Source organism: Sorex fumeus, unplaced genomic scaffold (assembly GCF_029834395.1).
Source record: "Sorex fumeus unplaced genomic scaffold, SorFum_2.1 ptg000043l, whole genome shotgun sequence".
Classification (NCBI taxonomy): domain Eukaryota; kingdom Metazoa; phylum Chordata; class Mammalia; order Eulipotyphla; family Soricidae; genus Sorex; species Sorex fumeus.
In genome coordinates this window covers 6571838-6591068 of record NW_026606100.1, presented here as the reverse complement: position 1 = coordinate 6591068, position 19231 = coordinate 6571838, and the positions used below count along the sequence as shown (strand labels likewise).

At 56.3% G+C, this 19231-nt stretch overlaps 1 protein-coding gene across 1 annotated transcript in view; it reads left to right on the top strand.

Annotated features, from left to right (window-relative positions):
* Nucleotides 1-19231, top strand: part of RET (ret proto-oncogene) — a 53546-nt gene that overhangs the window by 6584 nt on the left and 27731 nt on the right. The window contains exons 2-5 of the mRNA XM_056120614.1: nucleotides 13715-13978; nucleotides 15211-15498; nucleotides 17111-17349; nucleotides 18579-18774. Of these exons, the coding sequence (XP_055976589.1) occupies nucleotides 13715-13978; nucleotides 15211-15498; nucleotides 17111-17349; nucleotides 18579-18774 (987 nt within the window). The remainder of the gene's footprint in view (nucleotides 1-13714; nucleotides 13979-15210; nucleotides 15499-17110; nucleotides 17350-18578; nucleotides 18775-19231) is intronic.

Genomic DNA, 19231 nt, shown 5'->3' with positions numbered 1-19231 from the left:
AGTGAACAATCCACCATACACCATACATAAAGGGCCAGCGAGTACCCAAAATCCATGCAACATTCATAAAGCACAACAACCAAAAAAATCCCAAAATAACTTAGTACAGAAATGGGGAGAAGAGATGAACAGACACTTCCCCAGGATGGCAAATTAAGCACAAGGAAAAGTTCTCATCTTTACATATTATTGAGGAAATGCAATTCATGACAGTGAGTACTGTCTACACCAGTGATGGTCCTGTGTGATGGCATAGATCAAAATCAAAGACTGGAAACAAGTATTGGTGGGGATGTGGGGGAAAAAGAATCCTCATCACTGTAGGTGGGAATGTGCGTGGGCCAGTCTCTCTTGGAAATAGTACCAAAACTTCCCAAAAAACCAAGAATAGAGCTTCTGTATGACCCAGTGATTCCACTTCTTGGCATCTACCCTCCAAACACCAAAACATTTGGAAGATATGTATACACACCTGTGTCATTGCAGTGCTTATGGCCAGGATACGAAAACAACCCAAATGTCCAATGAAAAGCGAATGGAGGGCTGGAGTGATAGCACAGCAGTAGAGCATTTGCCTTGCGCGCAGCCAGCCCAGCCGAGCTGGGTTCGATTCCTCTGCCCCTCTCGGAGAGCCCGACAAGCTACCGAGAGTATCTCACCCACATGGTAAAGCCTGGCAAGCTACCCATGATGCATTCGATATGCCAAACACAGTAACAACAAGTCTCACAATGGAGACATTACTGGGCCTGCTCGAGCAAATCGATGAACAACGGGAGGACAGTGACAGTGACAGTGACTAGTTGGCACCAAAACATCAGATGTTGACTGGGAGAAAAAGTTCTTTCCCCCCCAAAAAAAGAAAGTGAATGGATAAAGAAGTTGTGGTTTATAGTCACTGTGGAATATTATACAGATGTAAGGGAAGGTGAAATCAAGCAGGTTACTGCAACTTGGATGAAACTGGGAATCATAATGTTAATAGAAATAAGTCAGAGAGAGAAGGACAAATGCTAGGTGATCTTACTCATCTGTAAGATCTGTGTATAGAGAAACAAAACAAGCAAATAGACATAATTGATGCCATGCCTTTGCCCTTGGATTGCAAAACTCAGATTACCAAGGTGAGAGAGAACGAAGAGATGGACTAGAAGTAATAAAAGGACATCACTGAAGGATCTTGGTGGAGCTGGGTGCAGTAACTATGCATTCAAACCATAAATGTTAATGCTATCGTAAATATGTTAGCTTGACAATTCGAAAAAAAAGTCAGCAATCCTTTGGCATTTAGAACATTCAGTGTGGTCTACACTACACATCACCTTGATGTAGTTCCTGAATATATTCACAATCCCAAAGGAAGCCCCATAGATTAGGCATGGACCCCTGGACCCCCCATCCCTGGCAACCCTACTCTGTCAGGATTCATCCATTCCAGATGAGTCATAAAAGGGTTGTTGTCTGGCTTCTTTCGTCTTTGATCAGTACTTGGCTGCTTTGGGGGTGATGTGTAAAACACACTTATCCTTTGTCTGGAATGTTTCCCACCTTTTGGCTCTTGTAGCTTGTCCAGCGGCTACAAACATTCACATGCACACATCTGTGATTCCCAAGGGCAGTCCCAGTATGCAGACAGAGGGCCATGGCCATGTCCACTGTCATCCTCGGTTTTCTTTTGAGGACTTGACCAACTTTTTTTCATAGTGACGAGCCATTTTTCCTTCCCGCTGCCACCACATTCTCTCCAAACTTGTCATTTTGGATTTTGTTGGCCCTTGTTACAATTGTAGCCCTCCTGGGAAATAGTAGTGTCCCCTTTCAGTTTTGAGTTTCTGTCTTTCCCTCTGGGAAATCTCGTTCATGTGCTTATACCATGGGCGTTTTGGATCCTTTGTCCGTGTGTTAACAGGACTGGCCTTGTCTTTTTGTCATTGAGTTTACTTTGTTTTATCAAGCCTCCTCCAACTGTTGCTAAAAGGAAAATTCTGTCAGACAGCTCCTTTTGAGGAGCTGTGAATCCATCCTGGTCCTTTGCAGGAACTGAACCCACTGGGACTCTGAGAACATTCTCCAGAGATCTGGACCCTACAAGCCACACTGAACTCCAGAGTGAGAAGTGTTCTAGTCATTCCTGACATGTGAGATGCCAAAATCTAGGACCTCCCTTTGAAGGACATGGGGGCTAAGGTGAAGAGCTTGGGGCTCTGGGACCCACGGAGCCGACTTGATGAGGGGGTCGGGGTTTCCAAGGGCTTCCACGACTACCCAGTCATGCTAAATGCCCTTAGCAAGTGCTACAAATTCTGATTAAGCTGGGTGAAGTTCTCGGGGGCTGAGGAGATAGTAAAGGGATAAGGCACTGGCCCTACATGTGACCGATCCAAGCTTGATCCCCTGTCTGGTCCCTAAGCAGCACCAGGAGGGCTCTCTGAGCACTGCCCGGTGTGGCCCCAAAACAGAGTATAGCAAAGTTTAAAAAACTGAAAGGACCTGATGTGCTTCTGTGGGAATGATTCTAGAGGCCCCTCGGGTCCATGTTGAATAGGGTGATTTGAAGGGTGCTGGACTGGCAGGTCAGAAGTAGGTAAGACACCTACCCTGAGATGCCCAAACTCCGAGGGGGTGATGCCTGCCAATGGGAGGGGACAGTGACCCAGGATGGCACCAGGTCTACAGGAGATGATGCCTGTGTTCGTTACTCCCAGGCCCGGGGCTGGCTCCCAGTCAGTTGTCGCCTGGGGGTACAGCGCTGGGGGCTGGTGACCCACACGTGGTGCCCAGCGCACCACTTGGGTGGCCCTTCTTTTTCAGCCTGGCCTTGCCCTGGGTTAAGAAATGCATTGTAACCTAATTGGCAGTTTCCTTTGCTCAGCAGCGGAAGGAGCTACCCGTGAGGCTGGTGATTAAGTCAGCAGCAGCTGGGAAATCACATTTGGGCAGGAGTGGCCAAGCTCTCTGAGGCCACTGCAGCGTGCGGGTGGGGGTGAGCTCATGCGTGCACTGTGGCTGCGGCTGCAGGCTGGGTCAGGCTTAGGACTGGGGCGGGGGAGGGGTGGGCATAGAGAGGGCTCTGAGAGCTCAGGTGCCTCCTTCTGGGCCCGGAACTGGCCAGGCTGCCACTTGGTCCCTTAATTAGAAGTGACATTCCTGCAGAAGGATGGCTGCTCTGTCGCCAGCCTCAAAAGCAGCTCTCCCGATGACCAAGTTCCGTGTGGGGACAGGGAAGGGGCACGTAGCCTTTGGCCAGGAAGTGGGGGTGGCTACCAGTGCAGCCTGGGTGTGTCTTGGGCGCTGGGGACACATTGCACATTTGCTTCCCTGCACAAGGAGGCGTGTGTGTGTGTGTGTGTGTGTGTGTGTGTGTGTGTGTGTGTGTGGCAGAATGGGCGTCCATTCTTGATGTAGGGTGTTCAGGGGTGCTTTGAGACAAGCAGAGGTGCTCACACTGTGTGCTGGGGCCCCCGCGGACTGTTCCCATTTCTCAGATACACATATGGGGGACTCATCAGCTCCTGTGGGACCCTCACCTGTGCTCATGGGCAGTGAGGAGTGGCCCCTCCTGGCTAAGCAGAGCCTGCCTCGCCTCTCCCACCCCAGGCCTGGCCGGGCATCAGGTCACTCACTCGGGTCCCAGCCTCCTCTCCTGCGAAGAGGGCAGAGAGGGCAGAGACTTGGAGGGAGCTGGTGGTGCAGGAGGCGGAACTGGGGATCACAGTCTCTGTTTCTGCTGCATCAGGTACTTGTGCGGAGCATCGGGGGGACCGAGGAGCAGTGGGCGGAGAGCTGCACAGGGGTTCCCGCTGCAGAGAGGTAGGAGGATGGTAAATCCGGGCCGAGTGACTGCCAGCCCCAGAGCTGGGCGCTTCCGATGGGAGCTGACCAGGTGCAGAGTCCTGGCTGGGGCTCAGAGTGTGACCAGGTGTGTGGCCAGGAGACCCTGGGCCCTGGGGAAGGCAGAACTGGGGAATGATGGCAGGTTTGGGGAGTGATTGCGGGATCGTGGGGTGGCTGAGGGGAGGGTTCCAGGCAGAACTGGCCAGGCCTGTGGCTGGACTCCGCCTTCTCTGTGGGGCTGGAACCGGGGGACATAGTGGCCACTATGATTCGGGTCCTGAGGCCTCCACGAACTCCTCTCATCACAGAAAGGCAAACAAAGGGACCAGGGTTGAGTGCTGCCTCTTGTGAGGCCCCGGGGCTGAGTCATGTGAGAGCACCGCCCAAACTCAAAACATGAAATCATGTTTTACTACTTGCATTTGTCATATTTATTTCTCGCTATTTTAAAATAAATGAAATCTTCTTTTTTTTTTAATTTGCCGAGGTGGTGGACATCACAAGTGGTATATAGAGGCAGCGCAGGGGTTTGTCAGGCGCAGAGGCCCCAGCACTGAGGGCCCATGGGTGCCCTTACTGTGTGACCCATCCCCGGGTCTCCTGTGCCACGATGCTGCATGAGTGGGTGGCAGCCAAGGACAGACCCGAGGCAGCAACAGCACTGATGTGGCAGGCAGCCAGCAAGGTGGGGGCATGATGCTGGGTGGGGCCAAAGAACTAACTGGCTCTGTTTGACCCCAGTACGGGTGACATATAGATCTTACGGCTCGACTTTGAAACGTGGGTCCCACTCTATGACCACTAAAACACAGACACCAACAATAAAAATAGATCACATGAAGTACATCAGAATTCAACCTTCTCAGGAGCCCAAGGATGGCTCCATGTTAGAATTACTTGGTAATCCCATAGTTCTTCTGCTGAGTAGGTGGTGTAATGAATTGGACTTCAGGGTTTCCGAGAGATGCTCACACTCACCCATTCAGAGAGCCTTACTGACAGTAGCCAGGAGGAGATTGTGAGTCAGGCCCAGGGAAGGATGGGTTTGTCTAGCGAAACAGCACGCTATGCCGCCGATAATGCCAGGTTACTCAGCCCAACAGAAAGAAGACAGCCGAGCATACAGTGTTAAGTGAAATGAAGTAAGGAAAAAGTGCCTTCATACACAGTTCCTAAAGTAGCCGGATGCAGGGAGGTTGCTGAGTGATGGCTGAGGGAGGAAGGGGCAGTTGGTGTTGACCGGGTTTAGCATTTCAGTTGTCTGGTGTGAAGGAGTGCGGGTGGAGGATGGTGGTGATGGAAGCCAGACAACGTGAATATGTCCGGCGCCACTGAGCTATTTAATTAGCAAGGGTGTAGATGCTCTTTCACAAACAGGTCTCTCCTTTTCTAGATCCCTTCCCCAATTGCAGTGTTTGCTGTGGTGCCCTCCCTGATCTGGGCTGTTTTCTGTAAGAGCTGAGTTGTGTCCAGCTAGGAGGAGGGAGCCTGGAGAGGGCAGGTGTTGGACATGAGGGTTGGGGGACTCTTGGGGCCGGGACACCTTCCAACTTACCTCACCCGTAGACAGTGTTCCTTGGGCACCCAGGTTTCCGGTCTTGCCTTGGGGTTGGCAGTTTTGTTCTCATCCTTCAGGCTCTTGTCTCAGCACCTGCCCCTGCCGCCCTCGGGCAGCTGCCCCCTCACTTGGCCCTGCGTGGCCCACATGAGCAGTGGGAGCCCAGGAGGAGCGGGCACGCTGCTCTGCCCAGCCACCCTACTCCACTGTCCTCCCTCCACACACTTCAGAACATCTGCCTGGGGCATGAGCTCTCCTCCTGCTCCCCCCACACCCCCCCCCCCGCAGCCACCCCGCCTGTCTCCGGCCCCCATGCTGACTGCCCAGCCGTCCCCCAGCTGTTTCCCACCCTCTCGGAGAACATTTATTTACTCATTGCTCCTTCCCTGCACGTTTGAAGGGTGCCCTCCTGCCTTTGTTCTTCCAGTTCCCAAACAGCAAGTCGACCCATGTTGCTGCGGAGGGGACAGGAGGTGGGGGCGCAGGGGGGCCCTGGGCCCTGGAGAGGAGCGGCTCTGCCACTCTGCAGGCAGCGGGCATGAGGCAGGCTTCGGTGGCAGAAGGAGCATGGTCTGGCTGGATCAACCCCTCTGTGGCTGGTGGCCTGTGTGGTTGGGGTGAGCTGGGAAGATGGGTGAGCGATAGGGTGTCGTCTGGGTGGGAAAATGGGCAGGACAGCAGAAAGGCAGGGCACTGGGTGTCAGAGGCAGCCAAGGGCTGGTTGCCGCAGAAGAGAGAAGGTTCAAGGTGAGTGAGGTTGGGGTTCTGGGGATGCTTTGATTGGGGGGTGGATGCAAGGAGTAGTCTGGGGGAGACTCCAGGGAGCACTTTTACTAAGCCAGAGCAGGAGGGGCGGGTGGAGCACTGCAGGGACACGTGTTTAGTGATCAGGAATGAGAACAGCGCTGAGGACTGTTGTGGTGTTGGCTTGGAGGCAGGAATAAATCTGTGAGTCTGGTGGTCACTGGCCCTGGGGAGGCTGAGGAAGAACAGGGTGCACCCATATCTGAGGGCTCGGTGGAGGGCGGGAAAACTAGGGGACCAACAGACTGCTAATCCCTATGAAACTGGGGAACCCCAAAGATAGGAGGCTCAAAAGGAAGCCAGAGAGAAGAATATAGGGGGGGTGATGAGGAGAAGCAGCAGCCAGAGAAGCAAAGACACTGTGGGCCGGGCCTTCAAGAATAGAGAGAAAATAACCAGTCTGCAGAAAAAGTCTCTTTGAAGAATGAGGGGAAAGCTTTTTGTTTTGGGGTTGGTTTTTTGTTTTTGTGGGTTTTTTTTTCCTTTTTGGGTCATACCTGGCAATGCACAGGGATTACTCCTGGCTCTGCACTCAGGAGTTACTCCTGGCAGTGCTCAGGGGACCATATGGGATGCTGGGAATTGAACCCGTGTTGGCCGCTTGCAAGGCAAACGCCCTACTCGCTGTGCTATCGCTCCAGCCCCATGAGGGGAAAGTTTTAATAAACAAAAACAAACACCCACAGCTGGAGAGAGAGCATAGCGGATAAGGCACTTGCCTAACAGTCGGCCGGAGTTCAGTTGCTGCATCACGTACGGTCCCCTGAGCCCCACTAGGAGTGAGTCTTGAGCACAGCCAGCTGTGCCCCCTCCAAAAACATAAACAAAAACAGGAAACAAGCAAAAAAAAATCAAAACTTGCATGAGAAACCCAGACCCGGTCTGTGTTTACAGTCTGTGGGGCGATGTGGGAAATGGGGGTGCAAAGCCGTAGAGCCCTGCGGTGGGTCAGTCAAGCTAGCTGAGGGCTGGCAGGGGGTTGAAGTGTCCATGTCATATAACAGCTCAGGGGTTAAGGCACCTGAGTCACATGTGACCAACTCTGATGTAATCCCTGCCATCACAGGCCTAAGGACCACCATGATGGGTATAGTCCTGGAGGTCCCCTAACACTGCCAGCATGGCTCAGAATTGCCGGGAAGTCCCCTCGAGACTCCTGAGCACTGTTTGGGAGCCCCCGAAATAAACTGAAACAAAATAGAACTGCATCTTCTTTGTAGGTCTTGGCTATTCAGTGAGAGTTGAAGAAACGCGGCTGGGAGTGGGGGTGAGGAGGGTGCGTGGACTCTGGGGTTTCCAGGCGGCAGAGTTTCCTCACACTGTTACACACTCACACACGTTCTTTCCCTGGCACACTGCCCCTCCTCCTCCCTCCCCGCTGCTGGAGGAGACCCCTCTTCCCCGCCCATACGGGCTCAGGGAAAGCTGGCCTGCAAGGGCCCCTGTCCCTGGGGGCGCCGAGGGGCCTGTTTCCCGTTCCCTGCGCAGATGATGGCATTAGGAAGTGTCTGTTAAGGAGATTGTGCTGCACCCTCATAAAACTGTCATCGGCTGGGACTGGTGCTCATCAGGGCCAGAGCTGGGCGCCCGCGGCGGCTCCACAGACGCCTGCCTGCCCTGCACCCGGGCTGTCTGCACGCTCATCTCGGCACAGTCTCTCCTGTGTCCCAGATTCCGGCTTTCACGGTGCAGGAAGGGCAGTGGTGGTTGTGGGTTTCTGCTTCTCCATGTCAGAGTGACACACCCCACAGTGAGTGTAACTGCTAATCCAGGAGGGCAGAATAGGAACGGTCAGCCAGGAGAGCTGCCCGCATCTAGGCTGGCATGACCACCTGGCCACACACCTCTTGAGGATGGCCAGGAGATTATAGACACTTTAGTGGATCTGGGGTGGCCCTTGGTGACCAGACCCCAGGTGAACCACAATCGGGCTGGGCCGGGTACGGTGCATCCACACTGAGTGTGGGAATGGCCCAGAGTGTGTCTGTGGGGGCGGAGGGACAGTGAGTATGTAACAGACAGAACACTGGACATGTTGAGGAACAGTGTGAGTGAATTATGTGTGTGTGTGTGAGAGAGAGAGAGAGACAGAGAGAGAGAGAGAGAGAGAGAGAGAGAGAGAGAGAATATGTCTGTTTTGGTTTTGAGGGGACCACACTTGTAGTGCTGAGGTGCTTGTAAGCACCATACTCCATACTCTTAGCATGGTGCTTAGGGTCATTCCCCATGATGCAGAATGAGTGTGCAGTCCAGGATTCAACCCTGGGTTCTGGCATGTTCCAGCCCTTTGCGCTGTCTCCCAGACCTGAGAGAGAATTCTTTACCTATGATGAGAAGACCATGGTGAGGTCTGGAAGAGCTCCAAAGGTTTTGGGGTGCACCCAGGAGAGAACTGTGACTGGCTAAGGAGCTAGGTTATACCCCGAGTACATGGCTTTGGCCAGCAGGAGGTGACCGTCAGGGCTCAGGCCACAGATAGGCACGCAGGTGGGGAAAGTGGTGGCCTTGGGGTGGACTGTGAGGCGTGAGGGATTGGTATACTTTGGGGTGTGGGTGGGACAGAGCCTGGTGCCACCACCCCTGTCAGGATGAGCAGAAGGTAATGAGTGGCAGCAGCAAATCCCTGGGCAGTGCCTCCAATGACCACTCACCTTTTAGTGGGTGCTCGATCCAGCTGTGGGCATGAGTAACTCGAGTTCGTCAAGCTGGTACTCGAGTAACAGCACATGCGCCCAGAGTCCTGAGAAAGGCTCATTACAAGGGGCAGGAGCACTGTGTGGGCCCAGCTGCACCACACCCAGATGTGCATTAATCCCCAGGGGTGGGGCAGTGGGAATTGCCTTGCCACTTCAGGGTGTGGGGGAGAGGGGAGGGAGCAGGCCACCTGCTAAAAGCTGAGACTGTAGCGGACAAGCTGGCAGGCACTGGTGGGGTCACCAGCCAGTGAGGGACAGAGGAGGGCACTGTCCCTCACCTGCCTGCTTGGCTCATTTTGTTCCTGCCTGGGCGATGGGACAGTGACGTCTTGATTGGTGCAACTCTCTGACTCCTGCACACGCACACATGCACGCACATACACACATGCCCGTGTACACGTATGCACTCATGCACGTGTACACACAGTCATGTGCGTGCACAGACACATGTGCATGCACTCACAGGCTGGGATGCGTCTGTGTCCACCCGAATGGGAATCATAACGTGGACCTTTGCAAATGGACCATAAGCCACACAGGACCTGCTCTGCCTTGGCTGGCCAAGTCCTGCTCCTCTGAGTGCAGCAAGGGAATCCCTAAGGAGCTGCGACGCTGGGGGTGTCATTGGCCAAGTCTGCCCCAGCGTTATAGAGGCGAGATGGGGGGTGGTAGGGTGGAGAGGGGGCAGTGGCGGGGTGGGGGGGGGGCCTATTCTCTACTCTCACGCTGTGTCAGTCACAGGTGGATGCTGGGGGCATTACCAGGCCTGGACTGATCTGCCCCTAGAGTGAGGGACAGTCTGAGCCCACTGGTAGAGTAGCCCGTCCTGGCAGGCAGGAGGCTCTGTGGGGGCTGTTGGCCCATGCCCTGGCCTCCCTTTCCTGCCTGCCCATTGCTAGCCTTTGCTGACATGTGAGATGCGGAGCTGCCTGCATTCGACCGTGGTGAGGCGCTTCATCCCCTGGCCCCAGCGGGGACCTGCAAATGGCCAGTGAGATGCCTGCCTGCCCTGGTGCTGTCCCCAGCAGCACCCCACAGACCCCCTTCTTTCAGCTCGGGAGAAATGGGACCCAGGTGCGGCCAGTGGTCAGTGGAGACTGCACAGCCTTGCCCGAGTCTGGACCCCAGGGGCCACGCAGGCTCCTGCCCACCCCAGTGTAGCTCCTTTGACCTGGGATGAAGCATCAGTTGCATCACATTAAACCAAGTGTGGGGCCTTCTATGACTGTCTAGGTCGGCCCTGCCCCCACAGCCAGCTCCCCTGTCCCCCCTTTGCACCCTATGTTTCTCCCCTGGGAGGTGTCTGTGACGAGGAGGTGCATTAAGGCAGCGCGGCTGAGCTGTGGGACCACCTGGGAGGCATTTTAAGTGCATTTGAGACCGTTTCTGCTCACCGTCAGTGCCGGGGCTACAAATCTCTTTTGGCAGCCACAGACGAGGCCTCTGTGATCCCGGGGCTGGACGGCTGAGCAGGCAGGACCCTCCTCCCCACCCTGTGGCAGGGTGCCTGGGACTGCGCAGGGAAGTCCCAGGTGCCTGGACAGAGCCTGTGGAGATGGACACACTCCAAGGAAAATGCCTCTCTGGCCAGTTCCTGCCCCCCCCCCCCCGCCTCCTTTCCAGCCCCAACCCCCTTCCCAGACCGTTCCATGCAGAGGCATCCAGTCTGGCCTGCTGTTGCCAGCCAGGTCCTGGGATGGGTCCCCAGAGAGCAGGTGGCAGAAGCTGGGCTGCTTCATGTCCCATGGCCCTTGGCTGATACTTGGAGGGCTGCAGTGGGGGGCGTAATGCAGACCCCCCACCTCTCCATGTAGGACTGGGGCACTTGCGGGGGAGTTGGGACCTGGGTACTCGGGGAGGCTCTGCATGATGCTTGCACCCTGGACAGCATCTCAGATCCCTCCTATTGGGTGAGGAGGAGATTGGGGGCACCCTTGCTTAGCCCTCACTCCCCGATGCAATACCATAAGCCCTGCTGTCCTGGGCCACCTACTTTGGGGGCCACTGAACCCACATCCTTTCCCTGTGACGGCAGGCCTGGGCGGTGACCGTACTCCGATGATGCTGGCCTCCCCACTGCAGGCTGGGTGCAGCTTCTTGCCTGGCACGTGGGGACCCGAACCCTGCCGGGGGGTGAGGTCTAGGCCTGGTGGCAGTGGGACTCGGCTGAGGGGTGCCTCTGGGAAGACTTCTTTTTTGGATAAATTCCCTTTCTCTGGCTGACTCTGTGCCCTCGTGCTAACGGCTCTCGCTTCCTGCCTCAGGGCCAGTGTTCGAAAGTTGGACGGACCTTCTGGTGACTCATGGGGTGAGGGAGAGGGTGGAGGGCTCACGTGTGAATGGGGGGCGTGGCATGGGTTGTTCTGGTGCTGTGATGGAGAGGGAAGTCTCCCACAACCCCCAGTCTGTCTCAGCTCACCCTGCACCCTCTATTGAGAGGGGTGGGGGCTGCAGCAGCACCGGCTCTTCTGCAGAGAAGCCCTCTCCTGTCTAGGGGCATCTTTCTGACCCTGCCCCGCCTGGCTCCCACTGGCCCTTCTGACTCTGAGCCCCCAGAGAATGCTGTGGAAGAGGAAATTTGCCTGTGGCCCATGATCCACACCCTGGGACAGAGCAGCAGGGCTGTTCCTGCCTCTGGGTCACCCCCTCTCCAGAGCCCGGGGTCTGGGGCCCAAGGGAGGGCACTGGGAAAGCTCTGCAGGGCATGATGGCCCTTGGGCCCCTGTGACAAATATTGCACAGTTTAGCACTGTAGCACTGTCCTCCCGTTGTTCATCGATTTGCTCAAGCGGGCACCAGTAACGTCTCCATTGTGAGACTTGTTGTTACTGTTTTTGGCGTATCGACTACACCACAGGGAGCTTGCCAGGCTCTGCCGTGCGGGCGGGATACTCTCGGTAGCTTGCCAGACTCTCCAAGAGGGATGGAGAAATCGAACCCGGGTAGGCTGCATGCAAGGCAAACGCCCTACCCACTGTGCTGTCGCTCCATCCCATTACATAGTTTATAATCATAAAATCTTGGTGCTAGACACCATGAGCCGGTGGATGTGCCCAGGATACCCGTACCTGTCGGATGACAAGACTCTCACTCCCTCCCCTCAACGCATAGCCAGTCTGGGGTTCTTCATCCAACACCCAGAATCGTGGGGCCTGAGAGAAATCATGCAGGGGTTAAGGCATTTGCCTTGCAGGTAGCCAGCCCTGGCTTAGTCCCCGGCACCAATATGGACCCCTTCGCATGGCCAGCTGTGGCTCTAAGTGTCAGTCTTGACATGCAGGAGACACCGGCTGACTGAGAGGCCAGCCGTGGCAGCTGTCTTTGCTCTGCTTGTTGTGCACAGTCGCTGAGGAGGCAAGCAGCCCTTTTGAGGAAGGGTCAGTACACGGAGGCGCAAGAAAGACATGCACTCCGGTAGTGCTTCAGAGAGACAGCTCATTCATTCAAGCAGGGTCAACCTTATATACTAAAAGGGCAAGAAACAAACATCTTAGGGGGATTTCCAGAATGTACTTGCACAAAGAAAAGGGTAAGACAGGATGTTGGTTCCTTTTGGCTGGGGTCCCGTTTGTGCAACCTCCCTTGGCATTGTTTTACTGAGCTCATATTTACTGGAGGGGAGATGGACCGTTGCCGGGAAGCTAAAGGGGGAGCTTCTGGGGAGGGGCCGCCTACCATTCGTCATGTTCAGATCAAGTCTCAGGGGCTCCTGCCCCCAACTATGCCTCACAACGTGACCCCACATTAGCATTGTCAGCATTATCCCCACCCACCATGCCTGAGCAGCACCAAATCCTCAGACCCTCCATTGAACTGCTCACCTTGAGGGCTCAGAATTGCTGGGAGGGTCCCCAGAGCCTCATCAACACCTCATGGGAGAAGCAACTCTCCTTCTCCAGCAAAGAAAAGAAGCCCGGAGAGGAGACACGTGTCCTTTTCTGCTGGTCCCTCTGTCACGTGGTCCACAGGAGCTGTGCCACGTTGTGTGGATCTAAGCTCGTCTCTCTGACTCCCTGGTGCGGTGACCAGTGAGCCCTGCTGCCCCGTCCTCCTGCTGAGGGCGTGGCCATCCACTTCTCGGCAGAGGAGGTGGCTGGGGTCAGTCACCTGGGGATTTGCTCTCACTTATTTTGGACAAACGGGAGAAGCACGTGGCTCACCAGTCCCATGTTCGGCTTCCATAAAGGTTTGTTACTTTCTTGGCTGTGGCCTGCACCCTCTGTTGGGAGTTTCTGTCCCAAAGCTTGAATACTCAAGGGTTTGTCCCGAAGCAGATGTGAGCCCCCCTCCCCCAGCTCTAGTTTCATGGCTCAGACACAGGTGATCGAGAATTTTGCCTCTTCTTCCTCCTCATTTTTTTCTATTTTTTTTTTAATTAAAGAACTGTGATTTACAAGGTTATTGATAATTGCGTTTTAGGCATATAATATTTCAACACCAGGGGCTGAAACGAAAGCACAGCGGGCAGGGCATTTGCTTTGTACATGGCAGACCCGGGTTTGATTCCCAGCATCCCATGTGGTCCCCTGAGCACTGCCAGGAGTAATTCCTGGGTGCAGAGCCAGGAGTAACCCCTGTGTATCGCCAAGGTGTGACCCAAAAAGCGAAAAAAAAAAAATACAACAATAATAATATTTCAGCACCAGCCCCTCTCTCAGTGTCAAGTTCCCTCCACCAGTGTTTCCATCTTCCCTCCCCACCCCACCCCCTGCAGGCACATTACTAAGTTTCATCTTAAAGGAGGGACTCTGGGCTTGTAGAAACAGCCTCCACCTCCGTGGCGAAGCCCTTCCTCACTCGCTTCCCTCCCCACCTCCCACAGCCGCTCTGGGACTCTACTTCTCCAGGGACACTTACTGGGAGAAGCTGTACGTGGACCAGAAGGCGGGCATGCCCCTGCTCTACGTGCATGCCCTGCGTGACCTCCCCGAGGAGGTGCCCAGCTTCCGGCTGGGCCAGCACCTCTACGGTGCCTACCGCACGCGGCTGCACGAGAACCTCTGGATCCGCATCCAGGAGGACACGGGCCTCATCTACCTGAACCAGAGCCTGGACCACAGCACCTGGGAGAAGCTCAGCATCCGCAGTGAGGAGCGCCCACCCGTCTTCGCGTCCCTAGCCCCTGTCACAGCAGCCCCGCCCGCGGCTGGGTCTGACCGGGAGCCCCGTGGTGCCGGCTGCTGCCTCTGTGTCAGCCAGTGAGGGCGAGTCTGGGACTGCCAGCGATCCCCCAAGGGCTCCTGAGGCTCCAGGGATGTGGGAGAGCCCGGTGAAGGACCGGGGGGTGGGGTCTCCCTCCAGGCCCAGATGTCTTTTTCAGTTAGGGTAACCAGGATTTAGGACTATGAAAGAGGGGTTTGAAGAGGAGCTGGCGAACCCCCAGGATTTGGGTTTAGCAAATGGTTTGGCATTTGCCAGGGAAGGAAACTGCCCCTAGTGCCTGGAGGGGCCAGGGAAGAGCGAGAGGGGGCGGGGGTTAAAGGAAGTCCTCAGCAGCTACTCGGGGAGGAGAGAGGGAGATTGGGGGGAAGGGCCCCAGAGTCTGCCTGTGCCTTGAAGCAGCAACCACACCCTTAGAAGCCCCCCAGCACCTCCAGAGCTATGGGGAGCTCACAAGACCCCCATTCATACCAGACCCCCAGTGCAGGGAGAAAGTGGTAGCAGGCAGAGGGGAGCAGGTTGCTCTGACCCCGAGGTCCTGGTGATCACACTTGCCGTCCAAGTGACCCAGGTCACCAGGCCAGGAAGCCCCTCCCCCATGGGTGTCTGCCTTGGGTCCTGCCCCCCCCCCCCCGCATCCCCCTTGCCTGTCCATCTTGTGCCTCTAGTGGGGATTCTGAAGAAGCCGCTCCCTAGGGTGTAGACCAAAGTGGACCTGGCCAGGGTCTACTGTGCTGACCTAAGGGAAACCACAGGCCCTGACAGGAAGTTGGAGAATTAGTGACTGTATAGCACTCGAGGATGCGGGAGGGGCGGGAGCCCCACCCCAAAGGAAGCCCAGATCTCATGGGGGGAGGCGGGGGGGGGGGGGCTCTGTTGTATTTCCATAATGGAATTTGCTAGAAATCTGCTCCTCTAGGCAGTCTGTCGGTGGGGTGTGCTCCTCAGGGCACCCCCTGAACTGAGGCCTGAGTGATGGGGAGCAAGGCAGGAGACTCTGAAGGACACAGGACAATCAGGGAAAAGTGGCACCCCGGACAGAGAGCCCCATGAGGCATGGACTTTGCAAACCCCAGAGGCGTCCTCGAGTTCCGTACCCTTCTGCCTCTCTGGCGCAGCAGGGTCCCACCCGGCATAGACTGTGTCTTCTCTCTGCAGATGGAGGCTTCCCCCAACTCACTGTCTACCTTCACGTCTACCTGTCACCCACATCCCAGCGGGAAAGCGAATGCCAGTGGCCGGGGTGCGCCCGAGTGTACTTCTGCTTCATGAACACCTCCTTCCCCACGTGCGATGGCTTTGAAGTCAAGGATCTCTGCTTCCCCCCGTCAGATCTCTCCTTCCGCATCCGGGAGAACAGGCCCCCGGGAACCTTCTATCAGTTTCGCCAGCTGCCCGTGCACTCCCTGTGCCCGAACATCAGTGTGACTTACCAGCTCCTGGAAGGTGAGGACCATTCTCAGTTCCTGCTGGGTGCCAGGCACCGACTCATTTATACTCTTCCACACCCCCACCAGCTGTTGGTTGAATATTCCAGAAATACTCAGCCAGGCTCTGGTCCAAGGACTAAGGATGCGAGCCTGAGCAAAGCAGGCCCAAACCCTGCCTGGGCAGGGAGACAGGAGCCTGCAGGGGGGGAATAAAGGCCAGGATGGGGGCAGAAGTCGCTTAACCAGCCTGAAAAGATAAACAAGCACCGCTGGGCAGGTATCAAAGGAAGATTGTGCGGGGGTTCCTGAGGACTTGGTGTGGAATATGAAGGCTCAGAGAGAACTGAGGGTGGTTCCAGATTCTGCCTGAGCAGCTGCAAGGACAGCTGATGGTGCCACCAGATGACCCTGCCTGCCACAGGACAGTCCCCTGCCTGGGTGGAATGGGGAAGGGGCTGACTCTTGGGATGAGAGCAGGCAGCTGAGCAGTCACAGAGGTGCCACGAAGCCACTGAACATGGAGTGACTCAGTCTCATAAGGGACACGGGAAGTGGAACCAGGATTCATAGGGGTTTGTTGTGAGTGCTACATCATACACACGATAATGAAGGTGAAGGAGATGTTGGTAGAGGGAGAGAAGTCATCACGCCCCCCTGTTCTTCCATCTGCCCTGGGGCCAGATGGATGTGTTTGTACGAGATTGGCAGCAAAGCATAAGGTTGATACTGCTGCCCTCTTCTCGGTCTCTCAAGAATTGAATTTTGTTGAGCATGGTATTTTATAACCATAAACAAAGGGAAATGCAGGGGTATTTTTCACACCTAATTCACATATAGTGGGTGATGGATTCTGGAGCTGGGGGACTGCCCCACTGGAGCTCGCACGGGCCCTGGACACACATGCACACACCCCACACCCACTCCCCAGTACCCACTCTGTGCTTGGCTGTGGGGTGTGACTAGTTTTGACCTTCAGGCCTTCAGCGCTTCCGCCTTTCTGCTTTATTTCTGATAGACAAATTCCAGGACAGACTTGATGAAAGATAAGGATCAGCCCTTTAGCCTTCACCCTCTGGTGAGGAAACTGAGGTACAGGGAAATAGATCACCCAGCCTGGGGCCACACAGCCAGGAGGCCTAGAGCAGAGATTGGACCAGACAGTATTTCTCAGTACTTGCATGTTCACATCACATTGCACACAGGATGTCCACCGCACTTGTTTACAAATGATGGGGCTGTGACCTTATTTCTCACATTTCCTAAAATGAGCACCTACCACTTCTTTAAAGAAACAAGTAGAAACATGTTTTTCCCAAAAACAAGTAAACGCAGGGAGCTAGATCCCTGGGTCTGTAGCCTGGCAGAGCTGCTGCCGCCATATCCTCCTCCCCTCTCCTCATTAGTCCACTGCAGAGCGCTGGCAGGGGGTGTAAAGGGGTGCACACAGCTTTCCCACGTGGTGGCAGAGGGTCTGAGCAGGCCACGGAAACATTAGCATACATCAACTCTGTGCGCCTTGGGAAGCCAAGCACCCCCTCCCCAGCACAGGACCCCAGCCAAGCCCCCTCTCCCGGTTCCCACCGCCTGCCCCCGGGTCACGCGGGCATCTCCGTGTGCTTGGTGCGCAGACAGCAGACCCTTCCGCTGCGCGCCCGACAGTCTGGAGGTGAGCACGCGCTGGGCGCTGGACCGCGAGCAGCAGGAGAAGTACCAGCTGGTGGCCGAGTGCACCGTGCGCCTGGGCTCGCTGGAGAAGAAGTTAATGGTGCCCTGCCCCGTGGTCGTGTACGACGAGGACGACTCGGCGCCGGCCTTCCTCGGGGGCGTGGACACCGCCAGTGCCGTGGTGGAGTTCAAGCGGAAGGAGGTGAGGTGCAGGTGCTGCCCGGAGGGAGGCAGGGGAGAGGCCGGGTGCCGCTGCCGGGAGAGCCGCCGCCGCTCTGGGACGCTCGTCTGCGAGGAGCCCAAGTCCAGCGGGCGGACCCGCCCCTCGCTGGTCCCCGCGGGTGGAGCGTGACTGCCACCTACTGGGCTTCTCAGGATCCTGCAGGGGACCCGCAGCAAAGCCCGGGTGCGGGGGGGGGGGGGGGGGAGGGGGCGGGGGCGAAGGGAAAAGGGGGGGGGCGGTGCAGAGCACTGTAGCACTGTCCTCCTGTTGTTCATCGATTTGCTGAAGCAGGCCCAGTAACGTCTCCATCGTGAGACTTGTTACTGTGTTTGGCATACTGAATACGACTCGGATAGCTTGCCGGGCTCTCGGAGAGAACCCGGCTCAGGAGGGCCAGAACACCTGGGCCGGAACACCCTACCACTGTGCTATCGCGCGGTGCAGAGCGGGGGTCGGGAAACAGTTCCGGGAGACTGGTTGGTCGCTTGCAGGTGACCACAGGGAGTCTAGGTAACCAGGAAAGCATAGGTTTCTACACCAAGGACTCATCACGACCTCTTGCAGCTGGGAGTATGGAAGATGCTTGAAGAATAACATTCTAGGGGCTGGAGTGATAGCACAGCGAGTAGGGTGTTTGCTTTGCACCAGCTGACCCTGGTTTGATTCCCAGCATCCCATATGGTCCCCTGAGCACTGCCAGGAGTAATCCCTGAGTGCAGAGCCAGGAGTAACCCCTGTGCATTGCTGGGTGTGACCCAAAGAGAAAAAAAATACAAAGAATAACATTCTAGGGTTGCCCTGGGCATGGACCTAGGCTCTGCCATCTGTCACTGTGACACAGAGCCCTCTCCACACGGTGGGGCCCATGTTCCTCGATTTGTGGGTAGGGGGGTATTCTCACTGCTCTTTGGACCCCTGAGGAGGATGCCCAGCAGCACCCAGGATGTCTGCCCTCATCCATCCTTGCAGGTGTGCAGGCATATCACGCACCTTGCAGAAGTGAGTGCAGTGGCCCAGGGAGGGGACCGGACCAGACTGGCAAGGGGCGGTTGATCTGCGCAGTCTCCTGAAGTCAGGCTGTGTCAAGAACCAGTGATGAGGCACCCCTGGCCCTTCCCCCTGGCGGGGTGTGTGCCTCTGGTCTCAGCTGCCGGAAGCACAGGGGTGTCCCGCTCACTGGCCCTGACCAGGACCCGTGCTCTCTGCAGGGCACCGTGCTGACTACACTCCGCGTTTCCGATGCTGATGTGGTGCCGGCATCTGGGGAGCTGCTGAGGCGCTACACGGCCACGCTGCTGTCCAGCGACCCCTGGGTCCTACAGACCTTCCGCGTGGAGCACCTGCCCAACGAGACCTCAGTGCAGGTCAACGGCAGCTCGGTGCGGGAGACCCTGCACGATTACAGTAAGAGGGGCCCCAGCGCCACCGGGGGAGCCCTGAGCATCACCACAGCGGGCCTGCAGGCTCTCATCTTCAGGCCTGAGTGCAGCCAGTCTGGGCCACTTGGCTGGAAATCCCTAGGAGCAGGCCCCTGGCTCCCTGTGAAAATAGAGTAAGCGGGGCCGAGACACAGTACAGCGGGCAGGGCACTTGCCTTGCACACAGCCAACCCGCTTCTAATCCCTAGCATCCTGTCCCTGCCAGAAGTAATCTGTAACCTCAGAGCCAGGAATAAGCCCTGAGCACTACCAAATGTGGTCCCCCCAAAAAATGCATTTGGAGGGACCAGGTGTGGCCTCTCTGTGTCCAAGAGAACCTCAGCCCACTCGGGCTGGGTAGGACCATGCTTATAGGGATGCCTGGCCTGGTCTGCTGAGCCCCAGGCCTGTGTCCCCTGCCAGCCCTTCCTTGCCTCTGGGGA